The sequence below is a fragment of the Amblyraja radiata genome, chromosome 2 (assembly GCF_010909765.2).
Source record: "Amblyraja radiata isolate CabotCenter1 chromosome 2, sAmbRad1.1.pri, whole genome shotgun sequence".
Lineage (NCBI taxonomy): Eukaryota > Metazoa > Chordata > Chondrichthyes > Rajiformes > Rajidae > Amblyraja > Amblyraja radiata.
Window position 1 is genome coordinate 47,356,656 of NC_045957.1, and position 26,396 is coordinate 47,383,051.

General features: G+C 42.3%; 1 protein-coding gene across 1 annotated transcript in view; it reads right to left on the bottom strand.

Moving 5' to 3' along the window:
- The window catches only part of nxph1 (neurexophilin 1), a 114,169-nt gene extending 102,571 nt beyond the window's left edge, over positions 1-11,598 (bottom strand). Inside the window, exon 1 of the mRNA XM_033045759.1 lies at positions 11,230-11,598. Coding sequence (XP_032901650.1) covers positions 11,230-11,283 — 54 coding nt within the window. The 5' untranslated portion in view covers positions 11,284-11,598. The remainder of the gene's footprint in view (positions 1-11,229) is intronic.
- Positions 11,599-26,396: the final 14,798 nt, after the last annotated feature.

Sequence of the window (26,396 nt, forward strand, 5' to 3'; positions counted from 1 at the left end):
GTTTTTCAGTCCCTACCTGCTTCCACTACCTGCAACCTCCGGCAACCACCTGCAACCTCCGGACTCTACGAGGAACAACCCCAAACTTGTTCATTCTATTAAATAAGTTTGAGGTTCCTTGCAATTGCATAGTATACCAATTGGTTAAAGTTTTAGTGCGGTCAATAGTTTGCGAGATTTGTATGCTGTGATACGCTACTACTTCATTTGGATTTACACATACGGGCCTAGTAAAAACTGAATATATTAGCAACACTCAGGAGTGCAGATCTCTCCTTAAGACCGTTCTTGGCATTTGAAACGTCTATCTTCCGGTTATTGAAGGTCGTGTAAATGGCGGCATTTTGAGAGCTGCAGATGCTGGAATCTTGAGCAAGAACAAAGTACTGGAGTAACTAAGCGGGTTGTTCTATATTAGACACGTTTAATATAGACATTGAATTAAAAAATTTATACAGATGATTTTAAGGTATCTGCATTTTAGTTTTCATTCAATTTTCAGAAACTAATGTTTGACACTGCAGAAGTTATCATGCAGGACCAATGTGTTTACAATGGGGCGGCTGAGGATAAGCGGGCAGGCTCTGGATAAGCGGGCTCGCAGAAGCACTGGATGGTTCCCTATAATCCTCATAGAACAAAATGTACACAGCAACTACATAAGATACCGTCTAAGTAAGCGTTGGCAGTGGAAATTCTATTCAACCCACGCATTCTCAGCTTTTTTTTTTTCACTGTGTGGGTTTGTTAAGTTTGTTCAAATGCTCTACTTTGTTATTGCGGCGAGAGTTTATTTCTGAAATGTGAGTGAATTAAAGCAATTTTTTTTCGAATGTATTCTTACTTCACAAACTATGCACAAGTACTATTTACTCGCTTGCATGAATTGGGTGTGTTGGTAGCGGGATAGCCCTTTTCCGCCTTTAATGTAGTGGCGTCCCAAACAAGATCCATCAATAAAACAAAGTAGGCATTGAGCATAGAACAGTACAATACAGAAATAGGCCATTCGGCCCACAATATCCGTGTCCAACATGATGTTAGATTAAATAATTCTCATCTGCCTGCACGTGAGCCATTTCTCTCCACCCCCTTCCACGTGCCTATACAAAAGTCTTCAAATCCACTATCGCAGCTCGCCCATGGCATCCACCACTTTCTGTGTTTAAAAAAAACCCCTCCTTTAAATTCTACCCCTTAAACTTTGAAGCCGTGCCCTCTACTCCTTGACATTTCGCTTTTCTCAAATCGCACGGTGGTTTTCAACTCGAGTTCCCTCTCTAAATCTCACCATATGGGACGTAAACCCCGATTTATTCATTCGGTTCGGTTCATCAGAGCTAAAAGAACGTGTCCTTATGTAAATCAGTCTTAATTTCATTCCGATTGAGAACATGTGAAAAAGCATAACAGCCTTCACTGCAATGTGGATTGTCGTTTAAAAGGAGGATAGTTTATACCAAAACTATCCCATTTTAAACTTTCATGCCACACCTGCAATACTGCACACAGTTTTGGCCTCCTTGTCTATGAAAAGATGTGGCAACATTGAGGCAATTCAAAGAAAGTTCACCAGGCGAATATCAAGTCGAGGGGGTCGTTCCGGCAAAGAAGCAAATGGGGGAAATCTGTATTCTTGGGGGTTTAGAAGAAGCGGCGATTGTATGGAAGCAAGTAAGTTCCTAATGGCGCAGATAGAGAGGAATTGATGTTTAGGAAGGAATTATAGAGACTGATTTACACCGAAGATAGACACAAAATGGTGAAGTAACTCAACGGGACAGGAAGCATCTCAGTAGAGGACACAAAATACTGGAGTAACGCAACGCGACAAGCAGAATGTCTGGAGGAATGGAGATGTTTACACAAGTGGGAGAGTCTCGAATGAGAGAACATGGAAAACTACATCACAGAGACAGGCCCTCGGTCCCCAATATCCATGCCGATCATGATGCTCGTGAACCATATTCCTTGGTTCTCAGCATATTCACGTGTCTGTCCAAAAGCCTCTCAGATGCCACGATTGCATCTGCCTTCGCCCAGAACTCTTGGCAGCGCGTTCCAGGCACTGGCCACTCTCTGCGTAAATTAAACTTGCCCCGCGCATCTCATTTAAAATTTGTCCCCCTCACAGTAACTCTGCCCTCCAGTTTTGACATTTTCATCCTGGGACAACGGTTCTGACTGTCTATCCTATCTATGCTTTTCATAATTTGTATATACGATTATCACGTCTTCCCCAAGCCGCTAACGCTCCAGGGATAAGGGGTCTGGTCATTTAAACCAAGCTAGGGGGAAGACAAACTTGCATGCACGTAGCAGTAAAACTCTGGAATTCTACACCCCAAGGAATAGTGAGGGTTATATCGTTAGAAATATTTAAAGTGGAGGGAGATACATTTTTGAAAGATTGAGGGGTTGACCGTGAGGATGTGGTACAAAGAAGAAGCGGAGGTCAGAGATCTTGAAGGACGGGGCAAGCTGAAGAGAACCGGACTATTTGCCCCCACTCCTGTTTTCTTCCATCCAGTTCGATGTACTGAAATGCATTACAATCAACGACATTAAATGTTGAGAGTGTGTAGGAAGGAACTGCATATGCTGGTTTACACCGAAGATAGACACAACATGCTGGAGTAACTCGGCGGGTCAGGCAGCATATCTAGAGAAAAGGAATAGGGTCGAGGTCCAGGTCGAGACACTTCTTCAGAAGAATAGATGTGAAGAAGGGTCTTGACCCGAAAAGTCACCTATCACTTTTCTCCATTAGATGTTGAGAGACTCCGTGTGAATGAGAAGTTCTGTCTAATTACATTTTAACTAATATAATGCGATTCTTTTTTCTAAACTGTCAACTTCTAGGAATAGCGGAAGCTCTGATCTCAGTAGGATGGAAGGTGATGTGACCATAGTTATAAAGTAATGTTAATAGGTGCCGTGTTTGAACGATGCATCCACCGCGATCTGGTGCTACGTGGACAATAGTAGGAAAGGGGTCGCCAGTTGAGCAAGGTCTAGTCTTTTGAAGCTCTACGGCGCTATTGATAATATTTACAGACAAGACAAATTGGTTTCTTAGTTATTGTGGAGCAGGCGGATACCTTGCCCCTCTATCCAACGGTAGATTCCAAAATGTTGCCAAAAAATATGTTGTTTGTCAGCCGATCTGAACAACGAAGCATTTCGACATTGTCATGTTTCTCGAGCATTGGTTCTGGTTATCGAAAGGACGACCCAAGCACACATTCCGATAGGTGGTCGCCAGAGCAAGAGATCTTATTTTTCGAGGAGCGCACCTACTCAAAGCTAAGCAAGCCAGACCCACTGTGGTATTAGCTGGATCAGTAACCGAAGACAAAAGTAATTCGACGGGCCATCTGCGACATCCCTGCATTTATGTTTTCCATTGCTGTGGGTCACGATCTTCAACCGGCATCGCTCATTACACACCACACATTGTTCGCAGTGTCCCTGGAGCTTCTCCTGCTCAGCATTAACCAAATCGAGCCCCAGAACGTGTGAGCAAGTAGGAATAGCAAGGGTATGAAGAGCGCAGATAATACTCTAATGAATATTTTCCTTGAAATATCTTCCTTGAAGTATTATTCATTACACATTGGCTTTTTGTCTTCTTGACGTGGATTAGTTTGCACGGCCCTTCTTCTTCCTCCCGTTCTTTCCTGTGCAATGGCAACGTTTGTGTCGAAGAGTTTCACCAACTCTGCTTACATCTCGGAAATTGCGAGCGACTATTTGGAGACAGGAGTTGAAGTAAAATTCACTGATCGCGAATGATTTAGGGGAATTGTGCAAATCGTGCGCGGCATTTGCAATTGTGGGTCTGAAAATGAGACATAAATAACTAGAGGGTATGGCTTTAATGTGAGAAGGCTGTTTAATGTTTAAAGGAGACGTGCAGTGTAAGTCGTTTAGCACAAAGGGCGGTGAGTGCCTGCAACATGTTACTGGAATTGGTGTTCGAGGTAGATTCAACGGTGATAAGAGACGTTTGGATAGGCGTATGGAGGGATACAGAGTATTGGGATTGGCATCATATTTGGCAGTCATTGCTGTGTTGTGTGGTTTCATGTAACAAAGTTATTTTCACCTCTAATGATCCTTAACTACAGGCCGGGTTCTAAGTACTCATATTGTCATCAAAGATCAGCTCCGCTCTATGATCTTTGATTGTCATGTCGTCAACACTTCCCAAGGTAGTCTACAATTAGTGGAGAACTTTAGAGAGGCATTCTCTGTTTGTGCTATTTGTTGTACAAAGATAATATCATGTTAACCTCATAATTTGCAAGTTGTTAACATCGACAATAGAAACTAACGACGACGTGACAGGTTTTCTAAAGGGCTGACTCGAAGTCTCACCTATTCCCTTTCTCCAGCGATGATGCATGACCCGCTGAGTTACTCCAGCATTTTGTATCCATCTTCGTGTAGGTTTAACTCCGCATAAAGCATTTTTTCACGTTTGTTGTGAGACTTTAAGTGGATCAGTGAAGTAACTGTACAATCCAATCACAACACTCATTATTGTTAATTAATCCATAATATTAAATCGGGTTTTATTCTATTTCCAGTTCTATCGGGATGGACCTACAGAATATTTCAGTTTTTATCGTTTGTATTTCAGATTTGCCGTCTCCGCCATAATCAGCTTTGGCAATTCGGTGACGACAGATATTGAAATATTTGCTTACACAGTTAAAACATACTTTATTTCTAATTTATCAAATGCAATCTGGATCCTCTCCTAGATTTGGTTTAATTTCAAGGGCATTTGGTGCAGATTGCCATTCGCCTCAACCTCAGTACGTTCACTAGCTGAACTTCTGGAATTAAATTCTGTTCGTTGTCATTGTCTGTTGGTCTTTCAAGAATGGTTCTGGAGCTGTATATTATTCCCTTTGTAGTGGTGTTTTGGCTGCGGCACTGAAGGTGTAAATAACTATAAATACTTCACCATAAATATGACTAACGGCCTTTCACATTAGGTTTGTCTTTCCGTACTGCACTGACTAGTCTTGCGTTTGGCAACATGCATCTCACACCTTGTTCTCAATAATACGAACAGCAAATGCCCCAAATACCGAGTGAGTCAGGTGGCATCTATGGAGAGGGAAACAGAATGATAATTCAAAATACTTCAAAGATTTTGAATGAATCAGAACCAATGCGGTTATTTTGGTCGGAGGGGGTGAGCTAGGATGTGTTAGTCGTTTATTTCCCGGGACAATACTTATTTAATTGAGACAGACAACTATAGGCGTTGAACCTGCCAGTCGCTGGCAGCATGTCCAATCTTCAGGTCAGACGTGGCTTTCAAGACTCTAAAAAAATCTAAGGTTATCTCATTTATTTTTTCTAATATAAAAAGAGAATAGGAGGGAAATTGAAGTGCATCGTCTGGCAAATGACAACTGTGCAAATATTTAATAACACACACAAAGAAAACGTCGGCAGCGTTTGCTTTACGAACTAAGTCAACGCTAAAGCAGTGCGTTCAATTTCATTTTAGTTCTTAGTGCCTAAGAGCGAGATGTCCTGAAAATTCAGTAAGATGGCATCTGTCCTTAAATTATAAGGAGTAATTTTAAAGCGTTACCATGCATTTGCGTTGCATGACAGATGTCCTTATAGAAAAACGCCTGTTTCAAAACTCTAGATTCAGCACATTTTAAATGAAGTTCGTCTTATTCCAACTGGTTAAGAAAAGCATAAGATCGCCAGTGGAATACTGATCCTTGCCTTCTTTACCTAAACATAGATTGGCTACAATACTATGTCAGTGGGAACTGTTGGTTTGTATGTAAAGATAACTACATCGCCGGGACACTGAATAAATAAGAAGAATTACTAAACGAGCACTTCCCTCAATCGTAAATCTAGAAGCTACATCAATCATTTTGTCTAATCCATTGCAAGACACTGTAATTAATATCCATTAAGTAAGCATGTAATGTGAATGGTGCAGTGAATACCCATTTCGGTATTGCATTTAAATTGGCGTTAAAGAGTCGAGGTTTTTACATGGCTGTCACTTTCTTTTTCTGGCCCACTTCGCTGAAATTTTCGCTTTCCCTCTGCACTGAAGAAAACATTCATAATCCAATGTGTTTGGATGCGAATGCGTTAGAACGACTAGCACTGATAACATGACCACGGACACAGTGATGGAAAGCCCCTCGGCACCTATCAAATATCATTCTCCTTCGCTCCCTATTTAGAATATCATGGCTTCAGGCTGCTGCTGAAATGGTGCATTTTAATGGAATGTGATAGAAAAATCTTGAATTAACAAGTTACTGCCAACATATTACCCATAGGTCGCATTGCTGGCCTACGCTGAGGGTCAACACCGAACAGATGAGCAAGATATCACATTAAAACGAAGAAATCATGCTGCAATCGCACAAATAGCACCTTTAATATATTACCGACAAATGGTCGAGTGACAAGTCTCCAAATAATATTAATTCCACCTCGCATTATTAATTACAGGAATTCTGACTGTACATGCATCATTCAACTCCAATCTTTTGCCCTACCATCTTTCTTTACATGCAGTTCGCTAATCAACTTTGAAGAACATTATGAAAAGCAAAAGAGCGTCTTTTGAATAAGGTTCCATGTCTTTTGGCTAAACGCTTCGCAAGCCTTTGGAGTTGAGAGTAGCAGGGCAAATAGAACAAAAAGTCGCTAATAATATTCATCCTGGAAACATATTCATGAGAGACAATTTATTCGAGCTGAATTCATTGACTGACTGGAAAGCTCATTACATTTGTCAAATATTAAAGTCTTTTTGCGTTTTACTTTATTGTCACGTTGAGAAAATGCAAACCACGAGCACGTTGAGTATACAATTTCTTACAGAATGGTGTGTAGGCTTGTGTTTGGATTACAGAGGACGTGTTGTAAAACGCCAGAATAATCTTGCATTGTGTTATTAAGAATGCTCTGCTTGCTGCATGCCAATCCACGGATCAGCAGGAGTTGGGAATGCTTAGACTGTTAAGGGCCGGCTGCCTTTTCCAGAAACAGCAGCTTCCAATATGCCTGCTCGTATTAACCAGAAATAAAACACTACCCATGCCATGAAAAGCATTAAGTAAGCGCAAACTGTGCCGAAATTAATGTGTGGAGACACGCCCGAGATTTCAATTTTTGGCCATCTCTTAATGAGATTTACGTTTACATTGTTTTTTTGCCTCGTCTTCGCCCACCCCGAAACAATGCTCGGGTAAGAAAAGTAATGCAAAACTGAACGAGCTCTCTTTATGCTATCTATGGTTTATTTTAGTCTTGCCGATATCCATTTAAACTGTAGTCATTTATCCATTTAATTTCAATATTAAAGTTATCACAGCCGAGTTCACTGGAATCCTAACAGAACTAAATACCCGCCACTATTATTTACGCTGGCGTCACTATTTTAATCAAATGAACTAGACAAAATGAATATAATCGCAGGAGAGGAAATTGGAGGGAAATTAGCCTGAGGGCAACATGTTTGATGCACTCGTTTTTACACGTGCGCGCAGGCCTCGACAGGCAACCAAACATAATCAAATTAAAGTCACCAGGGTAGTTAGTCTAAGTGCATTGTTGATAGTAGAGTGTGTACTTCCTACCGCCTTTAGATTTGGTTTGGCTTTTGGTGATCTAGTCAATATCGGATGTGGGTAATATGGAGCGGGGGGGGGGGGGGGGGGTTGGGAACAGCACAGCGCCAACCATTGATCAAACGAAGACGAGAGAATGGTGGCTGTGCCCCAAAATAATGAACCAACTCCGTCCATACACGTAAAATAAAATGGTTTTAAAACGGAGCTAAAATATCTCTGCAGAAAATAAACTTTCTAACTCATGGGGAAAATATTGAATATATTAATCATTTTAATTTTATTATTTGCATATTGGCATTCCTCGCTACAACACAACAGAATGGTGTTTTATAAAAAATCTCTAGTCTATGAATTGGTTATAAATGTCCGAAGCGATGTCGATTAGGCTCAGCCATCTATATCACCGAAAGCCGACATGTTGAAAGGGCAACAATTGTCATTTGCTTACGAGGGTGTGAGTTACACAGTTTAACGGATAATAAATATACAATTATATGCCGCATTGGTTTGTCATATATGCACCCGCAAGAATGTAAAACGATCTTCGGAATGTGGTAATAAACCTTGGTGAAACAGTCGACAAAATTATTGATAATATGGAAGACAATGCAACTTTCTTATTTTGAGTCCCATGTTGCAATTAAATGGCATTTGTGAACAGTAAACCGAGAGCCCACATGACCTTTACAGGTGCATATTGCATTAATAGTGGAGTCAATTGTACAAAGAATAACAAGTCAATCATTCTTGTAGGCATCAGGATAATTTCTACCGGATTTCCCCTGATCGGCGCAAAGATGTGGGAATACCAGCAAAACAGTCGGGACTGCACAATGCTATATATCCATGCATTAGCTTGCAAGTACGTGTCCATTTTGTACTATCAACATATACCATATCCTCCCTATGTTTTAATGTGGCGGGAATCCTTGCACATCTTTGAGTCACAGTTTGAGTCTTGCTGGAAGGAATAGCTTTGGGCTCCTGCCCATTCCGACAGCGGAGCGTGTGCCATATGCTCCAGACGCCTCCCAGAAGATTGTCCTCGTCCTTTTTCATAAAACAGCTGCCCGTTGTTTCGTCATTTACTTCTCTTGCCCGGGGCCTGGTGTCTGTCCGATGGTTGGCCGGTGTCCAGGAATGCGTCCTTTAAAGCCGGCAGACACCTTGGAAGAGAGATTTCTGGCCCGGGGACAGTGCCCTGTGGGGTGATGGTGGAGGTGAGGCGGTGCTGATTGGAACATGACTACCAGCTGCGAAAGAAAGCTACCTATTCTTTTCAGTACAGGCCTATTCATTATAAAAGTGTTAGAACCACCTCACAACACACTGGATCGCGTTTGGTCTGCAATTCCGTATTGTTCATTTCCTCCCGTTTGGGTGCATCGGAATTAAAGGAAAGTTTTATTTTAAATGCCCATCTCTGTGTTGCTGGGATATTATTTTGACGATTGCGTTTATACAAAAGATATTACAGTTTACAGTTATAAAATTATGTCTGATAACATGTCCGTGTTTAACAGCAATATATCTTGGGGAGCCTCGCTTATATTCCACAAGCATGTGTTAATTAACCGTTCGTCTGATCTTCGAAGTCAGATCAATAACTACCTGGCATCCCCCAGCAGAAATGAGCCCATCACAGGCCAGCTATTTGTTGCCGGTGTGTTTAAAGCCTTGTAGTTCATTTTAATCCCTGACTGATCAATAGGTCGAGCCCCGCACGATCTCCCTAAGCAAGTTAATCTATTTTAATTATTCTATTAGGGTCTTTGAAACATTTTCTGCAATCATTTGACTAAATACCAATTCTTTAAAATGTGTACTTTTCTAATAATTAAGTTTAATTGGAAACTTAATTTCACTTGAGATGTGCAAGAATTAGACAAATCCTTTTGTATTAACGAGGTTGCAGTCAGAAAGCAATTTACCCAATGAAGTTTGTAACTAAGCGTTAATTAAATCAGCATAATTTGCAAATGGAATGGTTTTTAACAACCCCCCCCCCGACCCCCAATTGGGGGGAAATGAATGCAGCTAACGTGAAAACAGTACATGAAAACAGACCGTACTCCAATGCGGCAATTTCACCAAGCGCCCATGATGTGTTTAGATTTTTAAGTGTTACAAAGTAATCTATTTCTCCACTAGGATCTTCCCTTAAAAACATTTTTTAAACGATGAGTGGTTGTGTGCGGAGTGTCCCAGGCTGTTTAATTATGAAATGAAGCGTTCATTCTTTAGGTACCAACACTGTAAGAATAGCCAACTCGGTGTGTTTCAGAAGTTGAACATTAGATACCTAAGCCCTGAACGAGTCCCAGTTGGATGGGCTCCAACTGTCTGGATTTTTTTTTTTAAGAGTATGATGTGTGTACATCTAAAACATGAATATATATTTAACGTCGCAGTTGTTTCCCTTTGTTTTACCATGGAATTTCCCGGCAGCATTTTAGTTTCGCTATCGTTTCCTGACCCTTTTATCTTTTGCCCCTTTTCTATCCTGCTTTTACTTTCGTGCAACTTATCCCATTGCCACATTATTTATCTGGCCGTTCAAACAAGTTAAGGGACGTGCCAATTAAAATGTATCCCGGAAAACTACCAACGCAATATTTTGCTCGGGCATATGAGGGTAATCAGTTAGAGATTTAAGGTCAAATTTCATCCTCAGGATGCCACAGTGCTAAAAACACAAATAATTGAAATATTGCATTTATATACTGTACCAAAAGAGGCGCCGTATTATCAACAAAATGTATTCTTTCCTAACCTCTCCACATTCTGTGAATTGTGCCCATGAAGAACTCCTACACTCTCTATCGGCGTAATTTTGTAACTGCAACCACTGCCCCTCTCCATTACAAGAAACAACTCCACAAAGACCACCAGTGTAAGTAGCCAGAACTCCACGCGTTCTGCAACATTGCTTATTTCCCGTTATTGGGGTTTTAAAACCCCCACTATAATTACAAATGCGTGGCGCCAGAAAAACCTCAAATAAAATGAAGTGGCTTGGAAAAAGTATCAACGAGGCAACACCAATGCTTGTTTCGCAATATGAACAAAAGTAACATCCGATTCATTTGAAACGAGAGAGTTCGAACAGGTAAGGATGCATCAGAAACCCTGCTTTTCCACATTGAAACTACTCGTTGCTAGGTCGACCTGAAGTATGAGTAACTCTGAGAGGAGTTGTTTCAATTCCACCCCGGTCCCTATGATGATACACCGGTTTGAATCTCCCCCCCCCCCCCCCCTGCACATATGATCAGGTTTATGCTGCTTTTCAAAAAACAGCCAATTTGAGAGCGTTTATGCTCAGATCTACCGACTGAAATGAGAACTCCCAGATGACTGTCATTTACAATCCCCTTGGTTCTGCTCGCAGCAAAAACCTGCACTTTTGGTATTAATGCGAAGTTCAGGAAGCACCGAGCTAAACGTTGTAATTGTCCTACGACATCAATCCACCAAGTCACCAGCATCAGACGGCATTCTGTGCTTTTCAAGTCTGCAATGTAAAGAGCAACATCGCTCCCACAAAACCTATTAGAATGTTGAAATTATCAAGTAGACTAAAACTTACCAGGTAAAGAGTGCTCTGAAGGAGAAGGACAGTGTACCAATAAACAGCCTGCATTCTCCCCTCTTAAACTTCCTCTGCCTTCCCTTTGCTTCTTAACATAGATCCACCTTGTATCCGCCAGAGTAAAGAGAGATCTTTCACCAGCCTGTACATCTAAACAAAAATGAAATTATAGACCCCATGACCACTAGACAAGGTTACTTCAGATTAAAAAAAATACGATTAAATGCGAATTAATCCAGCAAAACAGTGAAGCAATCTCATAATTCAGTGCCTGCCAAGTTTCAATTCAGAGACGATTAAATCTGATCATTGGTGATCAGCCCCTCTTTGCCGCCGCCTCAACTCGCTTGCAAACGCCAATCGAGCCCGCGTTGGCTGCACTCGAGCACGTCACTGCCCGTGACATCGGGCAGCCGGCTGCCTATCAGAGAGCGGCAGCGAGCATCCTCCTCCCCCCCCCCCCCCCCCCCCCCTTGCACCCCTCCGCTGAACACCCCAACCCCAGCCCAACAGTGGAGGGGGGCATCGGCCCTGCAAATGGGGTGGAAGAAAGAGAGGGAGAGAGAGAAAGAGAGAAACCGCGAACCCACCGCAGCTCCAACCACAACGTTATTTAGCAAAGATTTGGCTCGTTATTTAGCAAAGATTTTTAAAAGTCTTTTTTTTTTTTGTCAGATGGTCAGGGTAGTTAGTTAATGCATGTCTCGAGGTAATTGGCGTCCATCTCTTCATTTGTGTAATGGGCTACTTCATTGGTCAGAGTGCAGACTGGCAGAAGAAAGTAAATCTGCGCACACACGGTGCAGTTTATTTGTTTCGTGCTTGCCTTTTCTCGTCATCTGATTAGCAATAACAGCGCTCAATATTTATCCAAGAATAACGTTTCTATTATTTACCATACCGCAGCCACTGATTATAATTGTTAGATTGCTAGGATTTCATCAGATGAATTATAATGTTAGCATATTTTGTGCTGCTATTCACTTTGTTGTTATTTTTGAAGACAGATTAGATTATTTCCTCATTAAGACTTCAAAGCGAACAGTTATCTTTTCAATGTTTCTGCATTTCCCACAGATACATGAAGTACTTCGAGACATTATTTCGAAGCACCTTGAGTACATCTTCCCATTGTTCTGCGCAGGTTATTGTTTTGTTTGGGTATCACGAACTCAACATTTTTGCCGCGCTTGGGTTTTGAGTCCGCTCATTAGTTGCACTCTTCTGATCCTAAAATACCTCTCACGCTGTTTACACAATCAACCTCCTTTTGAATTGATGTCACCATTATTCATAATATATAATTACTGGAACGTTGTCAGACGGATAATAAAACCGCACTGATTCATGTGAACTGTGGTGATGATAGTAAGGGGTAATCGGCCGCTTTCGCTGCATTGGGGTCCATCGTTCACGTTACTCTAGTTCCGTGTCAACATGGGATGCGGAGAGTGGTTTTTTTAGGGAAAAAAGACCAATGACTGATTATACAATCCGCGTATATAATTATGGTTCAGGAAACTCTCCAATCTGCTCGGGGCATGCGAGCTTCATCGCTCCCTCTCTCGTGTTACAAAGTCCTGGGGAGTGGGTATCTCAACAATAATGGATATTCTGCATCCTAAACTCTCCTCTCCCCATCACTCCCGTACACGCTGGGGCATTAGGGTCCGCCTCAGCGGAACTCTGACGGAGAGGCAGAGCGATGGCAGGAGGGAATGTCAGAGGCACAAAGTCGGAACTCGGGCGACAAGGGGGGAATGAGCGAGATGAACAATAACGTAACCAGTGTCTCCCGCTGCCCTCTAATAGCTGACGACCTCTGGATTCTCTTCTCGTCCGTACATTTAAAAGATGCACCCGGGGTAGCTAAAGATCATGCAATGTATCAGGATTATTGTGCACGGAATCACGAAGCCAAAAACAAACTCTTCACTGATACATTCGCGTGTGAGCTCACGGGAAGTTCCCAATGCAAAATCCGCTTTCTTTAAGTCCTGGTACATCACAGAGAAATGACTCCTTCAAGAGGTGAAAATCTTCACTTTCACCTTTCGCAACAGTTAGCTAATGTGGGGATCCGTGGCTAGATTAGGGGAGGATAAATTTGCACGCCACCGAGTTCTGTTTGGGGAGATAGTTAATGTGTTAAAACCATAAAATTGACCGTATTCCCGCCTCTGTCGGGGAGGGGAGTAGGATCTGACCCCAATGAAGATGTACGGGAAGGAATCCGCTTCTGAGGCGACGTTACACTAAACAGTTAAAACTGGCTATGAGCAAAAACCGAAGGGATGAAAGCTTTCGACTTCAGCAGGATAGAGGTGGTCTGGTCAGTTGTGCAGCTCAATGATCAATGGAGTCTAATCCAGGGAAGTGAGGTAATGCATTTGGCAGTGTATTAAGATAAGTGTGAAGAAACAGGCGCTTTGTGTCAGCAAATCCTTCATGATAACAAGACAGGTGGTTAGAAGGCATAAGGGATGACAGAACATGACGGCCATTGCCAGGTTTGTGTTAGAATATTAGTTAGGCCGCGCATTGTTCTGTACTTCCAATGGCCGAGAGATCTGGATGTACTGAGAAGGTGCAGAGTGGGTCTGTTAGGATGTTACCAGGAGTGAAGTATTCTAGCTGCAGAGTAATAAAATATTGGAATAAGGTGGGCATGCTTTTAGCTTTTAGCACACGGTGACGGACAAGAAAGGGGAGGGCAGGGGACTTGGACATTCACAGGGCTGCATCAGAAAGGCTGGAAGTATCATCAAGGACACCCCCCCCCCCCCCCCTTGAAAGCGGAGATGTTCAGTTTTTAAGAGTAACTTCTTCCCCACTGCTATCAGAATCCTGAACCAATCACATCTTTCACGCCCCACGCCCGGAGGTGCTGTCACGTACTCCATATCATTTATTATCCACCGGCATTGCACTTAAGTATTTCTTATGCATGACTTCAGATCGCACTACAGTCCACTGCTCTTTACCATCGCAGTTGTATGTTTTGTTGCATCTATCATTACCGCATATGCTGTTTACTCTTTGAGCTTCTTGGGAAAAGGGAATTTAATTACACCCAAGTGTATGTGACAATAAACTAATCCTATTCTGTACAGTGACCAAACACATGATCTACTTTCTTTAGCAGAAGGTCAGAAATATAGGGGCACAGCACCATTGGCTACAAAAAAATGGAGTGGAGAGGGGAAAAAAAGCATCCAGTGGGTGACAAAGGTCTAGAACTTTCTGCCTGAGTGTGTTGGAGTCAGAAACCCTCCGCACATAAAGAGGAACCCGGAAAAGCACCGGAGACGACCTGCAGTAGTGTAGGTCGCAACTGCAAATGCTGGCTTACACCGAAGATAGGGACAAAAATACTGGAGAAACTCAGCGGGGCAGGCAGCATCTCTGGAGAGGTGGAATAGGTTTTTTTCAGACATGATGCCTGAGTTACTGCAGCATTTTGGGTCTATCTTCAACCTGCAGTAGTGCCCACCCAATACTGGAAAGCAGGACTGAGTCAAGCAGATATTTCGGTCGGCACGGACAGGATAGGCCGAAAGCCTGTTGATGTGTTTGACAAGTTCTATGATGGGGGAGGTGGGTGTCTGAAAGTGTGTCCAAACCTCGTTGAACATGGAGCAAGACAGCACTGGATCCACGCAGTGGTCATGGTGGAGGAATAGGCCCGAGAACGAGAGAGGACGAGAATTAATATCACTTATTGAGATCTATTCCTCTTTCACACGCACGGACACAAACATATCCAGGACTAGAAAAGAACTGCAGATGCTGGTTTAAATCGAAGGTATACACAAAATGCTGGAGTAACTCAGCGGGCAGGCAGCATCTCTGGAGAGAAAGAATGGGCGACGATTCGGGTCGAGACCCTTCTTCAGACTGATGTCAGGGGAATGGACCTTTATATTCATATATCCATGAGTATCCGGACAGGCCGCAGTGAGAGCTTGGTGGCAGCAGCCAAGAGGACACAGAGTTCCAACCTCCATGAACTGGTGATAACATTGAGCGGGGAAAAGTGACACATTCTGACATCAGGAATATTGATGGCAATGTAAAAAGTGCAAAGAATTCCGTGATGTCAAATAATAGTGTAGATGGAACATGATGGCCGATGTGGGCAAGTTGGGTCGAAGGGCCTGTCTCCACGCTATGATTCAATATAATGAAAGCAAGGGAGAATAATCCCAGCGAAGGAGAAGAAGACGGTGAACAGCATTGTGTCAACCGCCCGGCTCGTTGCCGTTTCTGCAAAGCACATCCCAGCAAAAACAAATCTGAATTTCTAATAAAGGGCAATCGGGTTATAGTGAGACGTGCACGCTTCCTTCCCACCGCCGCTGTTACCACAAGGAAGTCATTCAGTCACATCCCGGGCTATTCGTCCCCGCGCCTTGTCCCCCGACTACACATGACATGGGGTCAGCAGCCGGAGATGGGATGCACTGTGTACGTGTCCGGCCATTGGACCTACTATTCCCCCGCCCCCTTCTCCCACGTCCATCATCTACATCTACTGAGAACATCCTCAAAGGACCGTGCCCGCTTTCCTGTCCCTTTCCATGTATTGGTGCTCGTTATATCGGCACCTGAGTACTTTTATTCAGGCGTCACCTTCCATGGATGCCGGTGTTCACCTGCGTTTGCAATGCTTTGCTGTCTCCGCCTCCCCCTCTTGTTTACTCCAGTCCCCACTGTCCCAGCCGCAGACGGTAGATCCCTACCTGCCCACATGCTTTGCGCGAACAGGGTTAAACCCTGGCCACACAGAACAGTGAAAGACCCGCCGCCTTTGTCCATCTCCCCCCTTTAGTCTGCACAGCATGTAATATCAAGTTGCTGGGGTAGCAGAATCAAAGAAGCGCCCCTGGTATCCGGGTAAACGGGACAGGTGAGGAAAGGTCCCAGATGTCGCCTGTCCATTCCCTCCACAGATTCTGCCTGACCCGTTGGGCACTTTGTGTTTTGTTCGAGATTCCAGCGCCTGCAGTCCCTTGTGTCTCCATCGGACAGATTAATGACTCAGTCTCGCATCTCCGCGCATCGAGCCATGAGCGGTCCGACAGCGCCTCGCTGTGGCTGCAGGTTGTCACCAACCAAATATTGAAAACCTGCTTTACCCATTTAAAGTTAGTCAGCCATACAGCACGGAAATAGGCCCTTTGTCGACCAAGATTGCCCGCAATTTACCCATATCCCTCTAAAATGTTCCTATCTATGCACCTGGCCAAATATATTTTAAATGCTTTTATAATTTAGTTCAGTTTAGTTTCTTATTGTCACGTGTACAAAGCTTTTGTTTGCCTGCTGTCCAACAAGAAAAACTATGCAGGAATACAATCAAGTCGTTCACAGTACACATATAAAGGATAACACCTGGTGCAACACTTAATGCAAATATATAACATTGCCTTGTATACCTCCCTCAACTACCTCCTCTGACAGCTCGTTCCATAAACCCACCACAGTCTGAGTGACCATTATTGTTGTGATTGCGTTATTCCATCTGGTTTTATTATTTTCATCATTCCTATGATACGGAGGAAGGCCATTCAGAGAGCATTCCCATTCTCGGTAACCTATCCCTTCTCATATGTACCCCGAGCCATCCTGCCACCCACTAACACCAGGGATAACTTAGAGTAACCATTTATCAACCAACATGTTCTTTTTTTTGGACATTTATGTAGAATACAGAGCAGATGTTAAAAAGTAATTAAAACTGAAAAAGACTGAAATATAGCTTGGCATCTAAAATTACCTATTTGGCCTGCTCCTCTGGAAGATGAAAATTCTCACCAAATGATGTCATTCAGCCAATTGGATTCCTGCTGGTTAGGTCATAAGGTCATAAGTGATAGTAGTAGAATTAGGCAATTCTGCCTAATCAAGTCTACTCTGCCATTCAATTATGGCTGATCTACAGTGCCCTCCATAATGTTTGGGATAAAGACCCATCATTTATTTATTTACCCCTGGATTCCACAATTTGAGATTTGTAAGAGAAAAAATCACAAGTGCACTTTGTCAGATTTTATTGAAGGGTATTTTTATACGTTTCACCATGTAGAAATTACAACTGTGTTTATACTTAGTGCCCCCATTTCAGTGCACCACAATGTTTGGGACACATGGCTTCACAGGTGTTTGTAATTGCTCAGGTGTGTTTAAATACCTCCTTAATGCAGGTATAAGAGAGCTCTCATCACCTTTGGAAACCTTTATTACTTTTTAGCAACATGAGGACCAAAGTTGTGCCAACAAAAGTCTAAGAAGACATTATGAGACTGAGAAACAAGAATAAAACTGTTAGAGACATCAGCCAAACCTTGGGCTTACCAAAATCAACTGTTCGGAGCATCATTAAGAGCACTGGTGAGCTTACTAATCACAAAGAGACTGGCAGGCCAAGGAAGACCTCCACAGCTGATGACAGAAGAATTCTCTCTATAATAAAGAAAAACAGCAAACACCTGTCCGACAGGTCAGAAACACCCTTCAGGTGTGGATTTGTCAATAACCACTGTTCGCAGAAGACTTTATGAACAGAAATACAGAGGCTACACTGCAAGACGTAAACCACTGGTTAGCCGCAAAACTAGGATGGTCAGGTTACAGTTTGCCAAGAAGTACTTAAAAAAGCAACCACAGTTCTGGAAAAAGGTCTTGTGGACAGTTGAGATGAAGATTAATTTATATCAGAGTGATGGCAAGAGCAAAGTATGGAGGAGAGAAGGAACTGCCCAAGATCCAAAGCATACCACCTTATCTGTGCAACACGATGGCGGGGATGTTATGGCGTGGGCATGTATGGCTACTGAAGGTACTGGCTCACTTATCTTCATTGATGATACAACTGCTGATGGTAGCAGCATAATGAATTCTGATGTGTATAGACACATCCTATCTGCTCAAGTTCAAAACAAATGCATCAAAACTCATTGGCCAGCGGCTCATTCTACAGCAAGACAATGATCCCAAACATACTGCTAAAGCAACAAAGGAGTTTTTCAAAGCGAAAAAATTGTCAATTCTTGAGTGGCCAATCACCCGATCTGAATCCAATTGAGCATGCCTTTTATATGCTGAAGAGAAAACTGAAGGGGACTAGCTCCCAAAATAAGCATAAGTTAAAGGTGGCTGCAATACAGGCCTGGCAGAGCATCACCAGAGAAGACACCCAGCAACTGGTGATGTCCATGAATCACAGACTTCAAGCAGTTATTGCATGCGAAGGATATGCAACAAAATACTAAACGTAACTTCTTTCATTTACCTGACATTGCTGTGCCCCAAACATTACGGTGCCCTGAAATGGGGGGACTATGTATAAACACTGCTGTATTTTCTACACGGTGAAACCAAAATGCATAAAAATACCCTTTATTAAAATCTGACAATGTGCACTTTAACCACATGTGATTTTTTTCTATTGCAAATCTCAAATTGTGGAGCACAGAGGCAAATAAATAAATGACGGGTCTTTGTCCCGAACAATAATTCCTCAGATTCACCATCCTCTGACTAAAGACACAGTCCTATTTACAGAATAGTCTCTTAGTGTGTCTTGTGTGGGGGAGTGGGGGGAGTGGGGGGTGGGAAGGGGAAGGGGAAGGGGAAAGGGAAAACCGTTCTTCAGTCACCCTCGATGGAGAGGCGACTTTTTCCATGTCGCTTCTCCGCCTCCCCTCGAGGCCCAACAGCTTGGATTGGACCGGCCTTTCCTGGAGTCGGGTTCAGAGCTTCAGCCGTGGACTTTTCCATCGCGGAGCAGGGCGAAATCTTGCGAATGAAGCCACATGCAAACTGGTGGAACAGCACATCATATTCCAGTTGGATAGCTTACAACCCAATGGTATGAACATTGAATTCCCCAATTTTAAGCTACATCCCCCCTTGCCCCCCCCCCCCCCTCGTCCCAGCATACACCATTTCTACCACTAACCCTCCTACTCTTTCCCCTCTCATTCCACTTTTATCCCTCCCTCTGCATTTACATTTCACCCCTGTCCACCTATCTGCTGACCAAACTACTCTCACCTGTTTCCACATATCTGTTGCTAGGCTTTGTCCCACCCCCATCTCTTTTCCAGCTTTTTCCCCCCTACTACAATCAATCTGACAAAGAGTCCAGACTCTAAATGTCATCTGTCCATCCCTTCCACTGATGCAGCCTGACCTGCTAAGTTTCTCCAGCACTTTATATTTTACTTCATATTCCACATGGGTAGTCTACAACCCAATGCTATTTAATATCCCAACATCAGAGAACCCTTTCCTCCTGAATTATCCTCTCTCTCTCTCTCTGCTTCTAACTCACCTCCAGTCCTCCCATTGTTGTTCCCTTTCCCATGCTCTCCTCCCAAGTCCTTAACTCACATTTCCGTCTCACTCCATTACCTGGTTCCATCCAGCTACTGCCAAAACATTTCATCCATCGGATTCCCTCCCTCATCTGGAACCATCTGCCCCTTATTTCACCCTTAATGGTTCTCATTAACATCTTTCTCACTTATCAGATTCCACCACTGTTTGCCTATAGCGCCTGTCGCACTTGGCCATCATTTGCGCGCCATTTACGCGACCTGGTAGCGTGTGGGTCGGGTGCATGGAGTGGCGTGGAGGAGTATGGAGTTGCGTGTGGTATCACTATTGCGTAAATGACGGCCAAGTGGGACACACTGGCGTGGCGCAACGTCTCACCTCCGACAGCAGCAGAAGCAGGCAAGTGATCGCCGAACTCGGCCTGGGGCTCACGGCCGTTGCGGATCCGGATCCACCCCCACTCCTACTCCCAGAGCGGGGCCAAGATGATTGGAGATAGACACAAAATGCAGGAATAACTCAGCAGGTCCAGCAGCATCTCTGGAGAGAAGCAATGGGTGACGTTTCGGGTCGAGATCCTTCGTCAGATTGATCTCATCATCTATTCCTTCTCTCCAGAGATGCTGCCGGTCCAGCTGAGTTATTCCTGCATTTTGTGCCTATTTTCAAATGACGTCACGTGCTCCAGACGGCTGTGCGCACGCATGATGACGCACGCGACCGTCGCGCGTCAGTCACTACCGGCCTGTCGTGTAAATGACGGCCAAGTGGGACAGGCCCTTATATGATCCCTACTCCAGCAATTGTCTGAACCTTTGCCATCTGCCTTTTTTTCCCTTGTCTGCTACCATGCATTACCCACCTGCCCCTTTTTCCCAAATCCACTGCTCCTTCTCAACCAACTGTTCCCTCTGGCCATCATCCTTACTCTCTCCCACATATCACCTTCTGCCCCAGTCTCATCCCTTTCCCTCTTTCAAGTGGTTATCTTCCATCTCCACTTAGTTCTAGACCCAAATTGTCTATAATTCCTTTCCCTCAACGCTTGATCCTCTAGCAGAAAGTTTCTATTGCTCCATTTCCTCACCTGGATAGCTGTATCTATACTTGACACTTTTTGAGGTGGTAGTTGATTTGTGCCAGTATTCTGTCCTATATTCATCTCGCAATGTACATAATTGAAAACAAAATGGTTACTGACATAACAGTGTTTGGTGCTTATTGCTGTGAACATATCAGTTACATCAGCGCTTTACAATATTGACTATATTTCAAAAGTACATCATCAATTACAGCATCCTTTATGAGGTCATGAAAGGTGCCATATAAATTGCCAGTGCCAGATTTTATCTGTGTGGTCTGCTACATATAGTCTAGTTTAGTTTAGTTTAATTTAGAGATACGGGATAGAAACAGGCCCTTCGGCCCACCGAGCCCGCACCAACCAGCGATCCCCACACACTAACACTATCCTACACACAATAGGGACAATTTACAATTTTACTGAAGCCGATTAACCTACAAAACTTCATGTCTTTGGAGTGTGGGAGGAAACCGGAGCACCTGGAGAAAATACACACAGGTTACGGGGAGAAGGTACAAAGTTCACACAGAGAGCACCCATAATTAAGATCAAACCCGGGTCTTTGGCACTGTAAGACAACAAGTCTACCAATGTGCCAACCCTGTCCATATTCTCCAAACTTACCTTTTCTGGAACCAAAATACCATAATTGTTGGACCACTTGGTCCAGAAGCCCAGCAGTGAGGCAGGGACAGGAGAGAACAAGCCCTATCCATGACAGTCCTCTGGGAACAGTGGACATACTTTGATTGCCTCACAACCTTCCCATTTGTTAAAGTTTTTTCTTCTAAACATTTTTTAGCAATCAAAAACATTAAATGGTATTAAAAATGAAATTAAACAAAAATTAGTTAACTATTAAACACCTAAAAATAAATCAATTCATGACATGTAAACATTTTTTTAAAATAATTAAAGGTATTAAACAATGCAAGTAATGAAAATCAATAATTTACCTTATTTTTGCCGGGCCCTCAAAGCCTACATTCAAAAATTCCACTCCTAATAAAAATTCTCCAATATTTTTCCCTTTGTTAACCATATAACTTGCTGCTAAAATTGTATTTTAATGAATATATCATTCAATTCTCATCAGTACCTATGGCAGTCTGCTGCCCCCAGACTGCCTGTTTCTATCAGCTGCCAACTAGAGGTGTTTTACACACAGACTGCATCTGTTACAGTGAGGTCAAGCCTCCAATGAGTAAATTACACGTCCAATCCTTGTAGCAGTAAAAGGCTTTAAAATATAATCTCTCCTTTGAGAAGTCAAACTACAGTATTGTGGTGGCTTACTTGAGTAATGAGTAGTCAATTCTAAGACATCTACACAAGTGTTATCCAATGGCTCTCCTGGAACCAGTTCTTTGTACGTTAGAGCCAATCAATTTTATGAAGTGAAGGTTAAGATTGTATTTTACTTAAATGTACGTTTTTACTGTACAAAGGAGACCCATAAATCAGGAACAAAAGTATTTCATTTTTTTATTCATCTTATTACATCTTTTAAGATTCAATTGTTTTACAGTTATCAGACTTACTGCGGGATGTAAGAAGCTGTGTGCACAATAGTCTGGGGCCATGCTTGCAATCTACAACACAGTGACTTGAATGGATGTTCAGAAATCTGCTCTCTGGGTGGCTAATTCACTGTATTAGGAGAGGATAAGCGCAGCATTTGCCTTTACGTAAAAGTTCTCAGATCAACTATAAGGCATCCTGAGCACTTTTAAAAATGGTTTTCACATCAGACTGACATTATTTTTGAGTAATATAAATGCAAGCTTTCTCAATATGCTCTACATAGCACTTGACTTCAGAGCATTGATTTCCAAATATACTCGCACTGTTTTCTTTCAGGCATTTATGATCATATTTTGCTCTATTGTAAAAGTGGCTGCAAAAACTACTGTATGAACTTTTTATTCACATTATGTAAACTGAACCCTCTTGATAATCTGACCCCTCTCCTTTTGTGTGAAACCATTATATATTATTATGATAAGTGGTGCATCAATTTATCTGCTTGTGCTTTCTCTTCAACCTTTTGAAAACCATAGATGAAATAAATTTAAAGTTTTGGAATAAAGAAAATAAATTGCATGGAAATTTTAATATGGACATGATATCATAGGGTGCAAATAAATTCCAAACTAAAATTGATTCAATCGCTGATTTTCATTAAGTCCGTAGAAGAGAGACATTCACATTCAAGTACTAAAAATATTTAATAAATCTTTATCATATCAATGTCCAATAAAATATTTAATGCAAAAATATTTTTCAATTTATTAATCAACACATTCCTACATAACTTTATACTTGTGTCTGAGATGTAACAGGACATTTATTTATGTATTTCTTGGTTTGATGGCCAATGTTTTCACCCACACTTCCCTACCATTTATTGAAAGAACAAAATTCATCACATTTATGATTTACATCAACCAATGGCATTTCTCAGAGATTTCATGAAGAATTACTCTAAACGAAAATGGGCATGCTAAGCATTGCACCTTTGAAAGTTATTACTCTGTTCAAAGCTTTCAATCAAACCAAACATAATTTTAGATTATCTTAAGGAATATACACCAGGGGGCAATGAAATTCCATTTTCCCATAAAGCTCACAGAATAACAGTGGTAATAAATCCAACAATAAATACAGCCATGAGTGCAAAATGGCAAAATGGTGCAAGATTGTAATGCAAATTCTGAGTAATGCAAAATAATATTAAAATACTAGCCTAAGTGGGACCCGTTGAGTCCCTGCATCACACAGGAGGGCTGGTCCCCAACGTAATATTCCACCTCTCCACCTATTCCAATATTGGTGGCCAGTGAGGAGGGGGAGGAGCTTTCTGGAATGCTAGTATGGGTGTTGTGGGCTGAAGGGACTGGTTTCCAGAGGGCTAGTATGGACTTTGTGGGTTGAATGGATTCTTGGGCTGGCGTCTCAGTCACTCAAGCCTGTTGTGCTGGCGGCTCACTCACGGCTGGTGGTTCTGGCAGTTGACTCACGGCTATTCCTTGAAATTCCATTTCAAGCAGGGTGCAAGGCCACCAAATTCAAGTTCAGTTTCTTACCACTTCAAGCAGGGTGCAAGGCCACCAAATTCAAGTGCAGTTTCATACCACTTCAAGCAGGGTGCAAGGCCACTAAAGACAGCGAGTCGTGACCTCTCCCTCCTCCATCTTACAGAGACTGAGCCACTGAGTAGGGGAACTCTGAGTAAGATGGCCAAAAATCACAGGCGTACAGGAAGTGGTCAAGATTAGACTTTTAATTATATAGAAGGCAAGGCAACTTTAATGAGGCAAGGCAACCTTAATTAGGCAAGGCAATTTTAATTAGGCAAGGCAACTTTAATTAGGCGACACAGCTTTAGCATTTCCAAACCAAAGGCGACACAGCTTTAGCATTTCCAAACCAAAGGCGACACAGCCTTAGCATTTTCAAACCAAAGGCGACACAGCTTTAGCATTTCCAAACCAAAGGCAACACAGCTTTAGCATTTCCAACCGAAAGGCGACATAGCTTTAGCATTTCCAAACTATATTTTCAAACCACATTAAGGGCACTGACAGGTCAGTAAAACCACTCACAGTTTAGTAGACATGTGTTCAGTGTTATTCACAGCTCAGACTGAGAGACGTGACCTTCTTGCTCCCCCATCTTGCAGAGACTGACTGAGGCACTCAACACTTCCGGGTTTTATAGTCCCTCCGGAAGGGGCGTGGCCTTCAGGAGGGAGAATCTCAACATTTTATAAACACTGATAACTCTTTTATATTTTTCATCGATGAGAAAAATCCTCTTGTCCTGTACAGCGGAGAGGGACTCTGAGTAAGATGGGCGGGGGGGCGAAGGAGGCCTGCTCCATGTGCAACAGCAGACAGTAGGTAATACTGTTCGGTGAACTTTTATAACTTTTTCGCCGCCAAAATGTGTTGACACTTGTGTACTGCTAAGGTGAGGTCTGCTACATGATTTTACCGGCTTGTATGCAAAACAAAGTATTTCAATATACCCCGGTACACGTGGCAATAAAGTATAATTGAATCATTGTTTGATCTACTGAGTGGTAGTGGTAGTCATTGGACAGGTCACTTTAATTTTCTTGGGGACTGAAATGATAGAGGTGAAATAATTTTACAGAAGTTAAACCTTCACTATTAAAGTTTTGTTGGCAAAGCTGTGTCCACCAACCAACAATGGCTAACCTATTCAAACTACAATATTTATGATTGCATTCTTCATGGTTCCTGGAAGAGGCATATGTAGTTTTTCAAAACACTCAGGGTTCTCAGCCTGAGTGCTAAAACAGTTGGTGACAACTTTCCCTGTGAGAATACAGACAATTTTCTGAAATTAAATTGTATTGGTCACAGATGATGGGATTTGAATCATCTCTCAGAGTCCCAAGGAACTAAACATTTCACTGATTTCTGGAATCGTTTTTTTAAATCCAAATAAGAACATATTAATTCACGAGAAATTAGGTTTCCCTCTTTTTGTTCAATTTAATTACTGACAATCAACTCAAAATGGTGAATGGAAGTGATTTAACTATAGACACTTCTGCAAAATTGGATTTTCGTATTGTGAAAGCATCCAATCACAATTTACCTATAATAATAATTACTGAACTCATCTCAACCGAATAAGAAAGACATTTAAAAGGCAACAATTCTAAAGATTTAGTCCTGTTTAATTCGCTCTCGCTTAACAGCTGAAAATAAAAGTGTAAAATTCACACTTAGTTCCATGCAACATTTGTGGTGCTTTAACAAGAGTGGATGCAAAACTCTAATGTTAACCGGTCATTAACTTCCTTTGACTAGTTGGCAGACATTACATTTGCACTGTATTCATGCATGAGAAATAAAACAAAGGTACTTTATGCAAAGCATAATTCAATAAGTCACAGTAATTAAGGGAAGAAATAAACCAGCCATATAATGAAATGCAAATTTACAAGAACAAGAGTGCTTCTGCAGAGAATGATATTTGCATTACTTTCACTTTTCATGCACACAATCAGAAGATGATTGAAAGGTCCTGAATATGCACTCGTTTCATAAGTTTAAAAACTTTGGATTACTTTTTATTGCTTTCTTCCCCAATTCCTGTAAGCTGGATTTAAAGTAGCTACATAAGATCATAAGACATAGGAGCAGAATTTGTCCATTTAGGCCATCTAGTCTGCTCCACCATTAGATTGTGGCTGATCTATTTTTCCCTCTCAACCCCATGCTCCTGCCTTCTCCACATAACCTTTCTCATCCTTAACACTACATGGCCCTCCACCTATCTTTGCATCATCTGTAAATTTGGTCACATAGGCATTAATTCCATCATCCTGATCATCTATCTGTCTGGCTGTCTGTCTGTCCATCCTTCCGTCTGTCTGTCCATCCGTCCGCATAAAGTTTCGTTCAGATTGATGCTATATTTCACAAGTTATTGACATTTAAAAGCTTAAAAAACCCACTTACAGAAGAATAACTTGACAGATGCTGGGATAGTTGATGGGAGATTCTGGCAGTTAGCAGCTATAACGTCACAATGGGATCTCACAGTCCTCCAATCACAATGGGATCTCATTTACATAAGCTGCCATGAACATTCCGCCACCCGACAATGACATCACAATGGGATCTCAGCTGCCAATCAACAGTGTTGAGATAAGCTCCACCCAATGCAATGAGAGATTTCTTACATTGTCGTAAGGAGA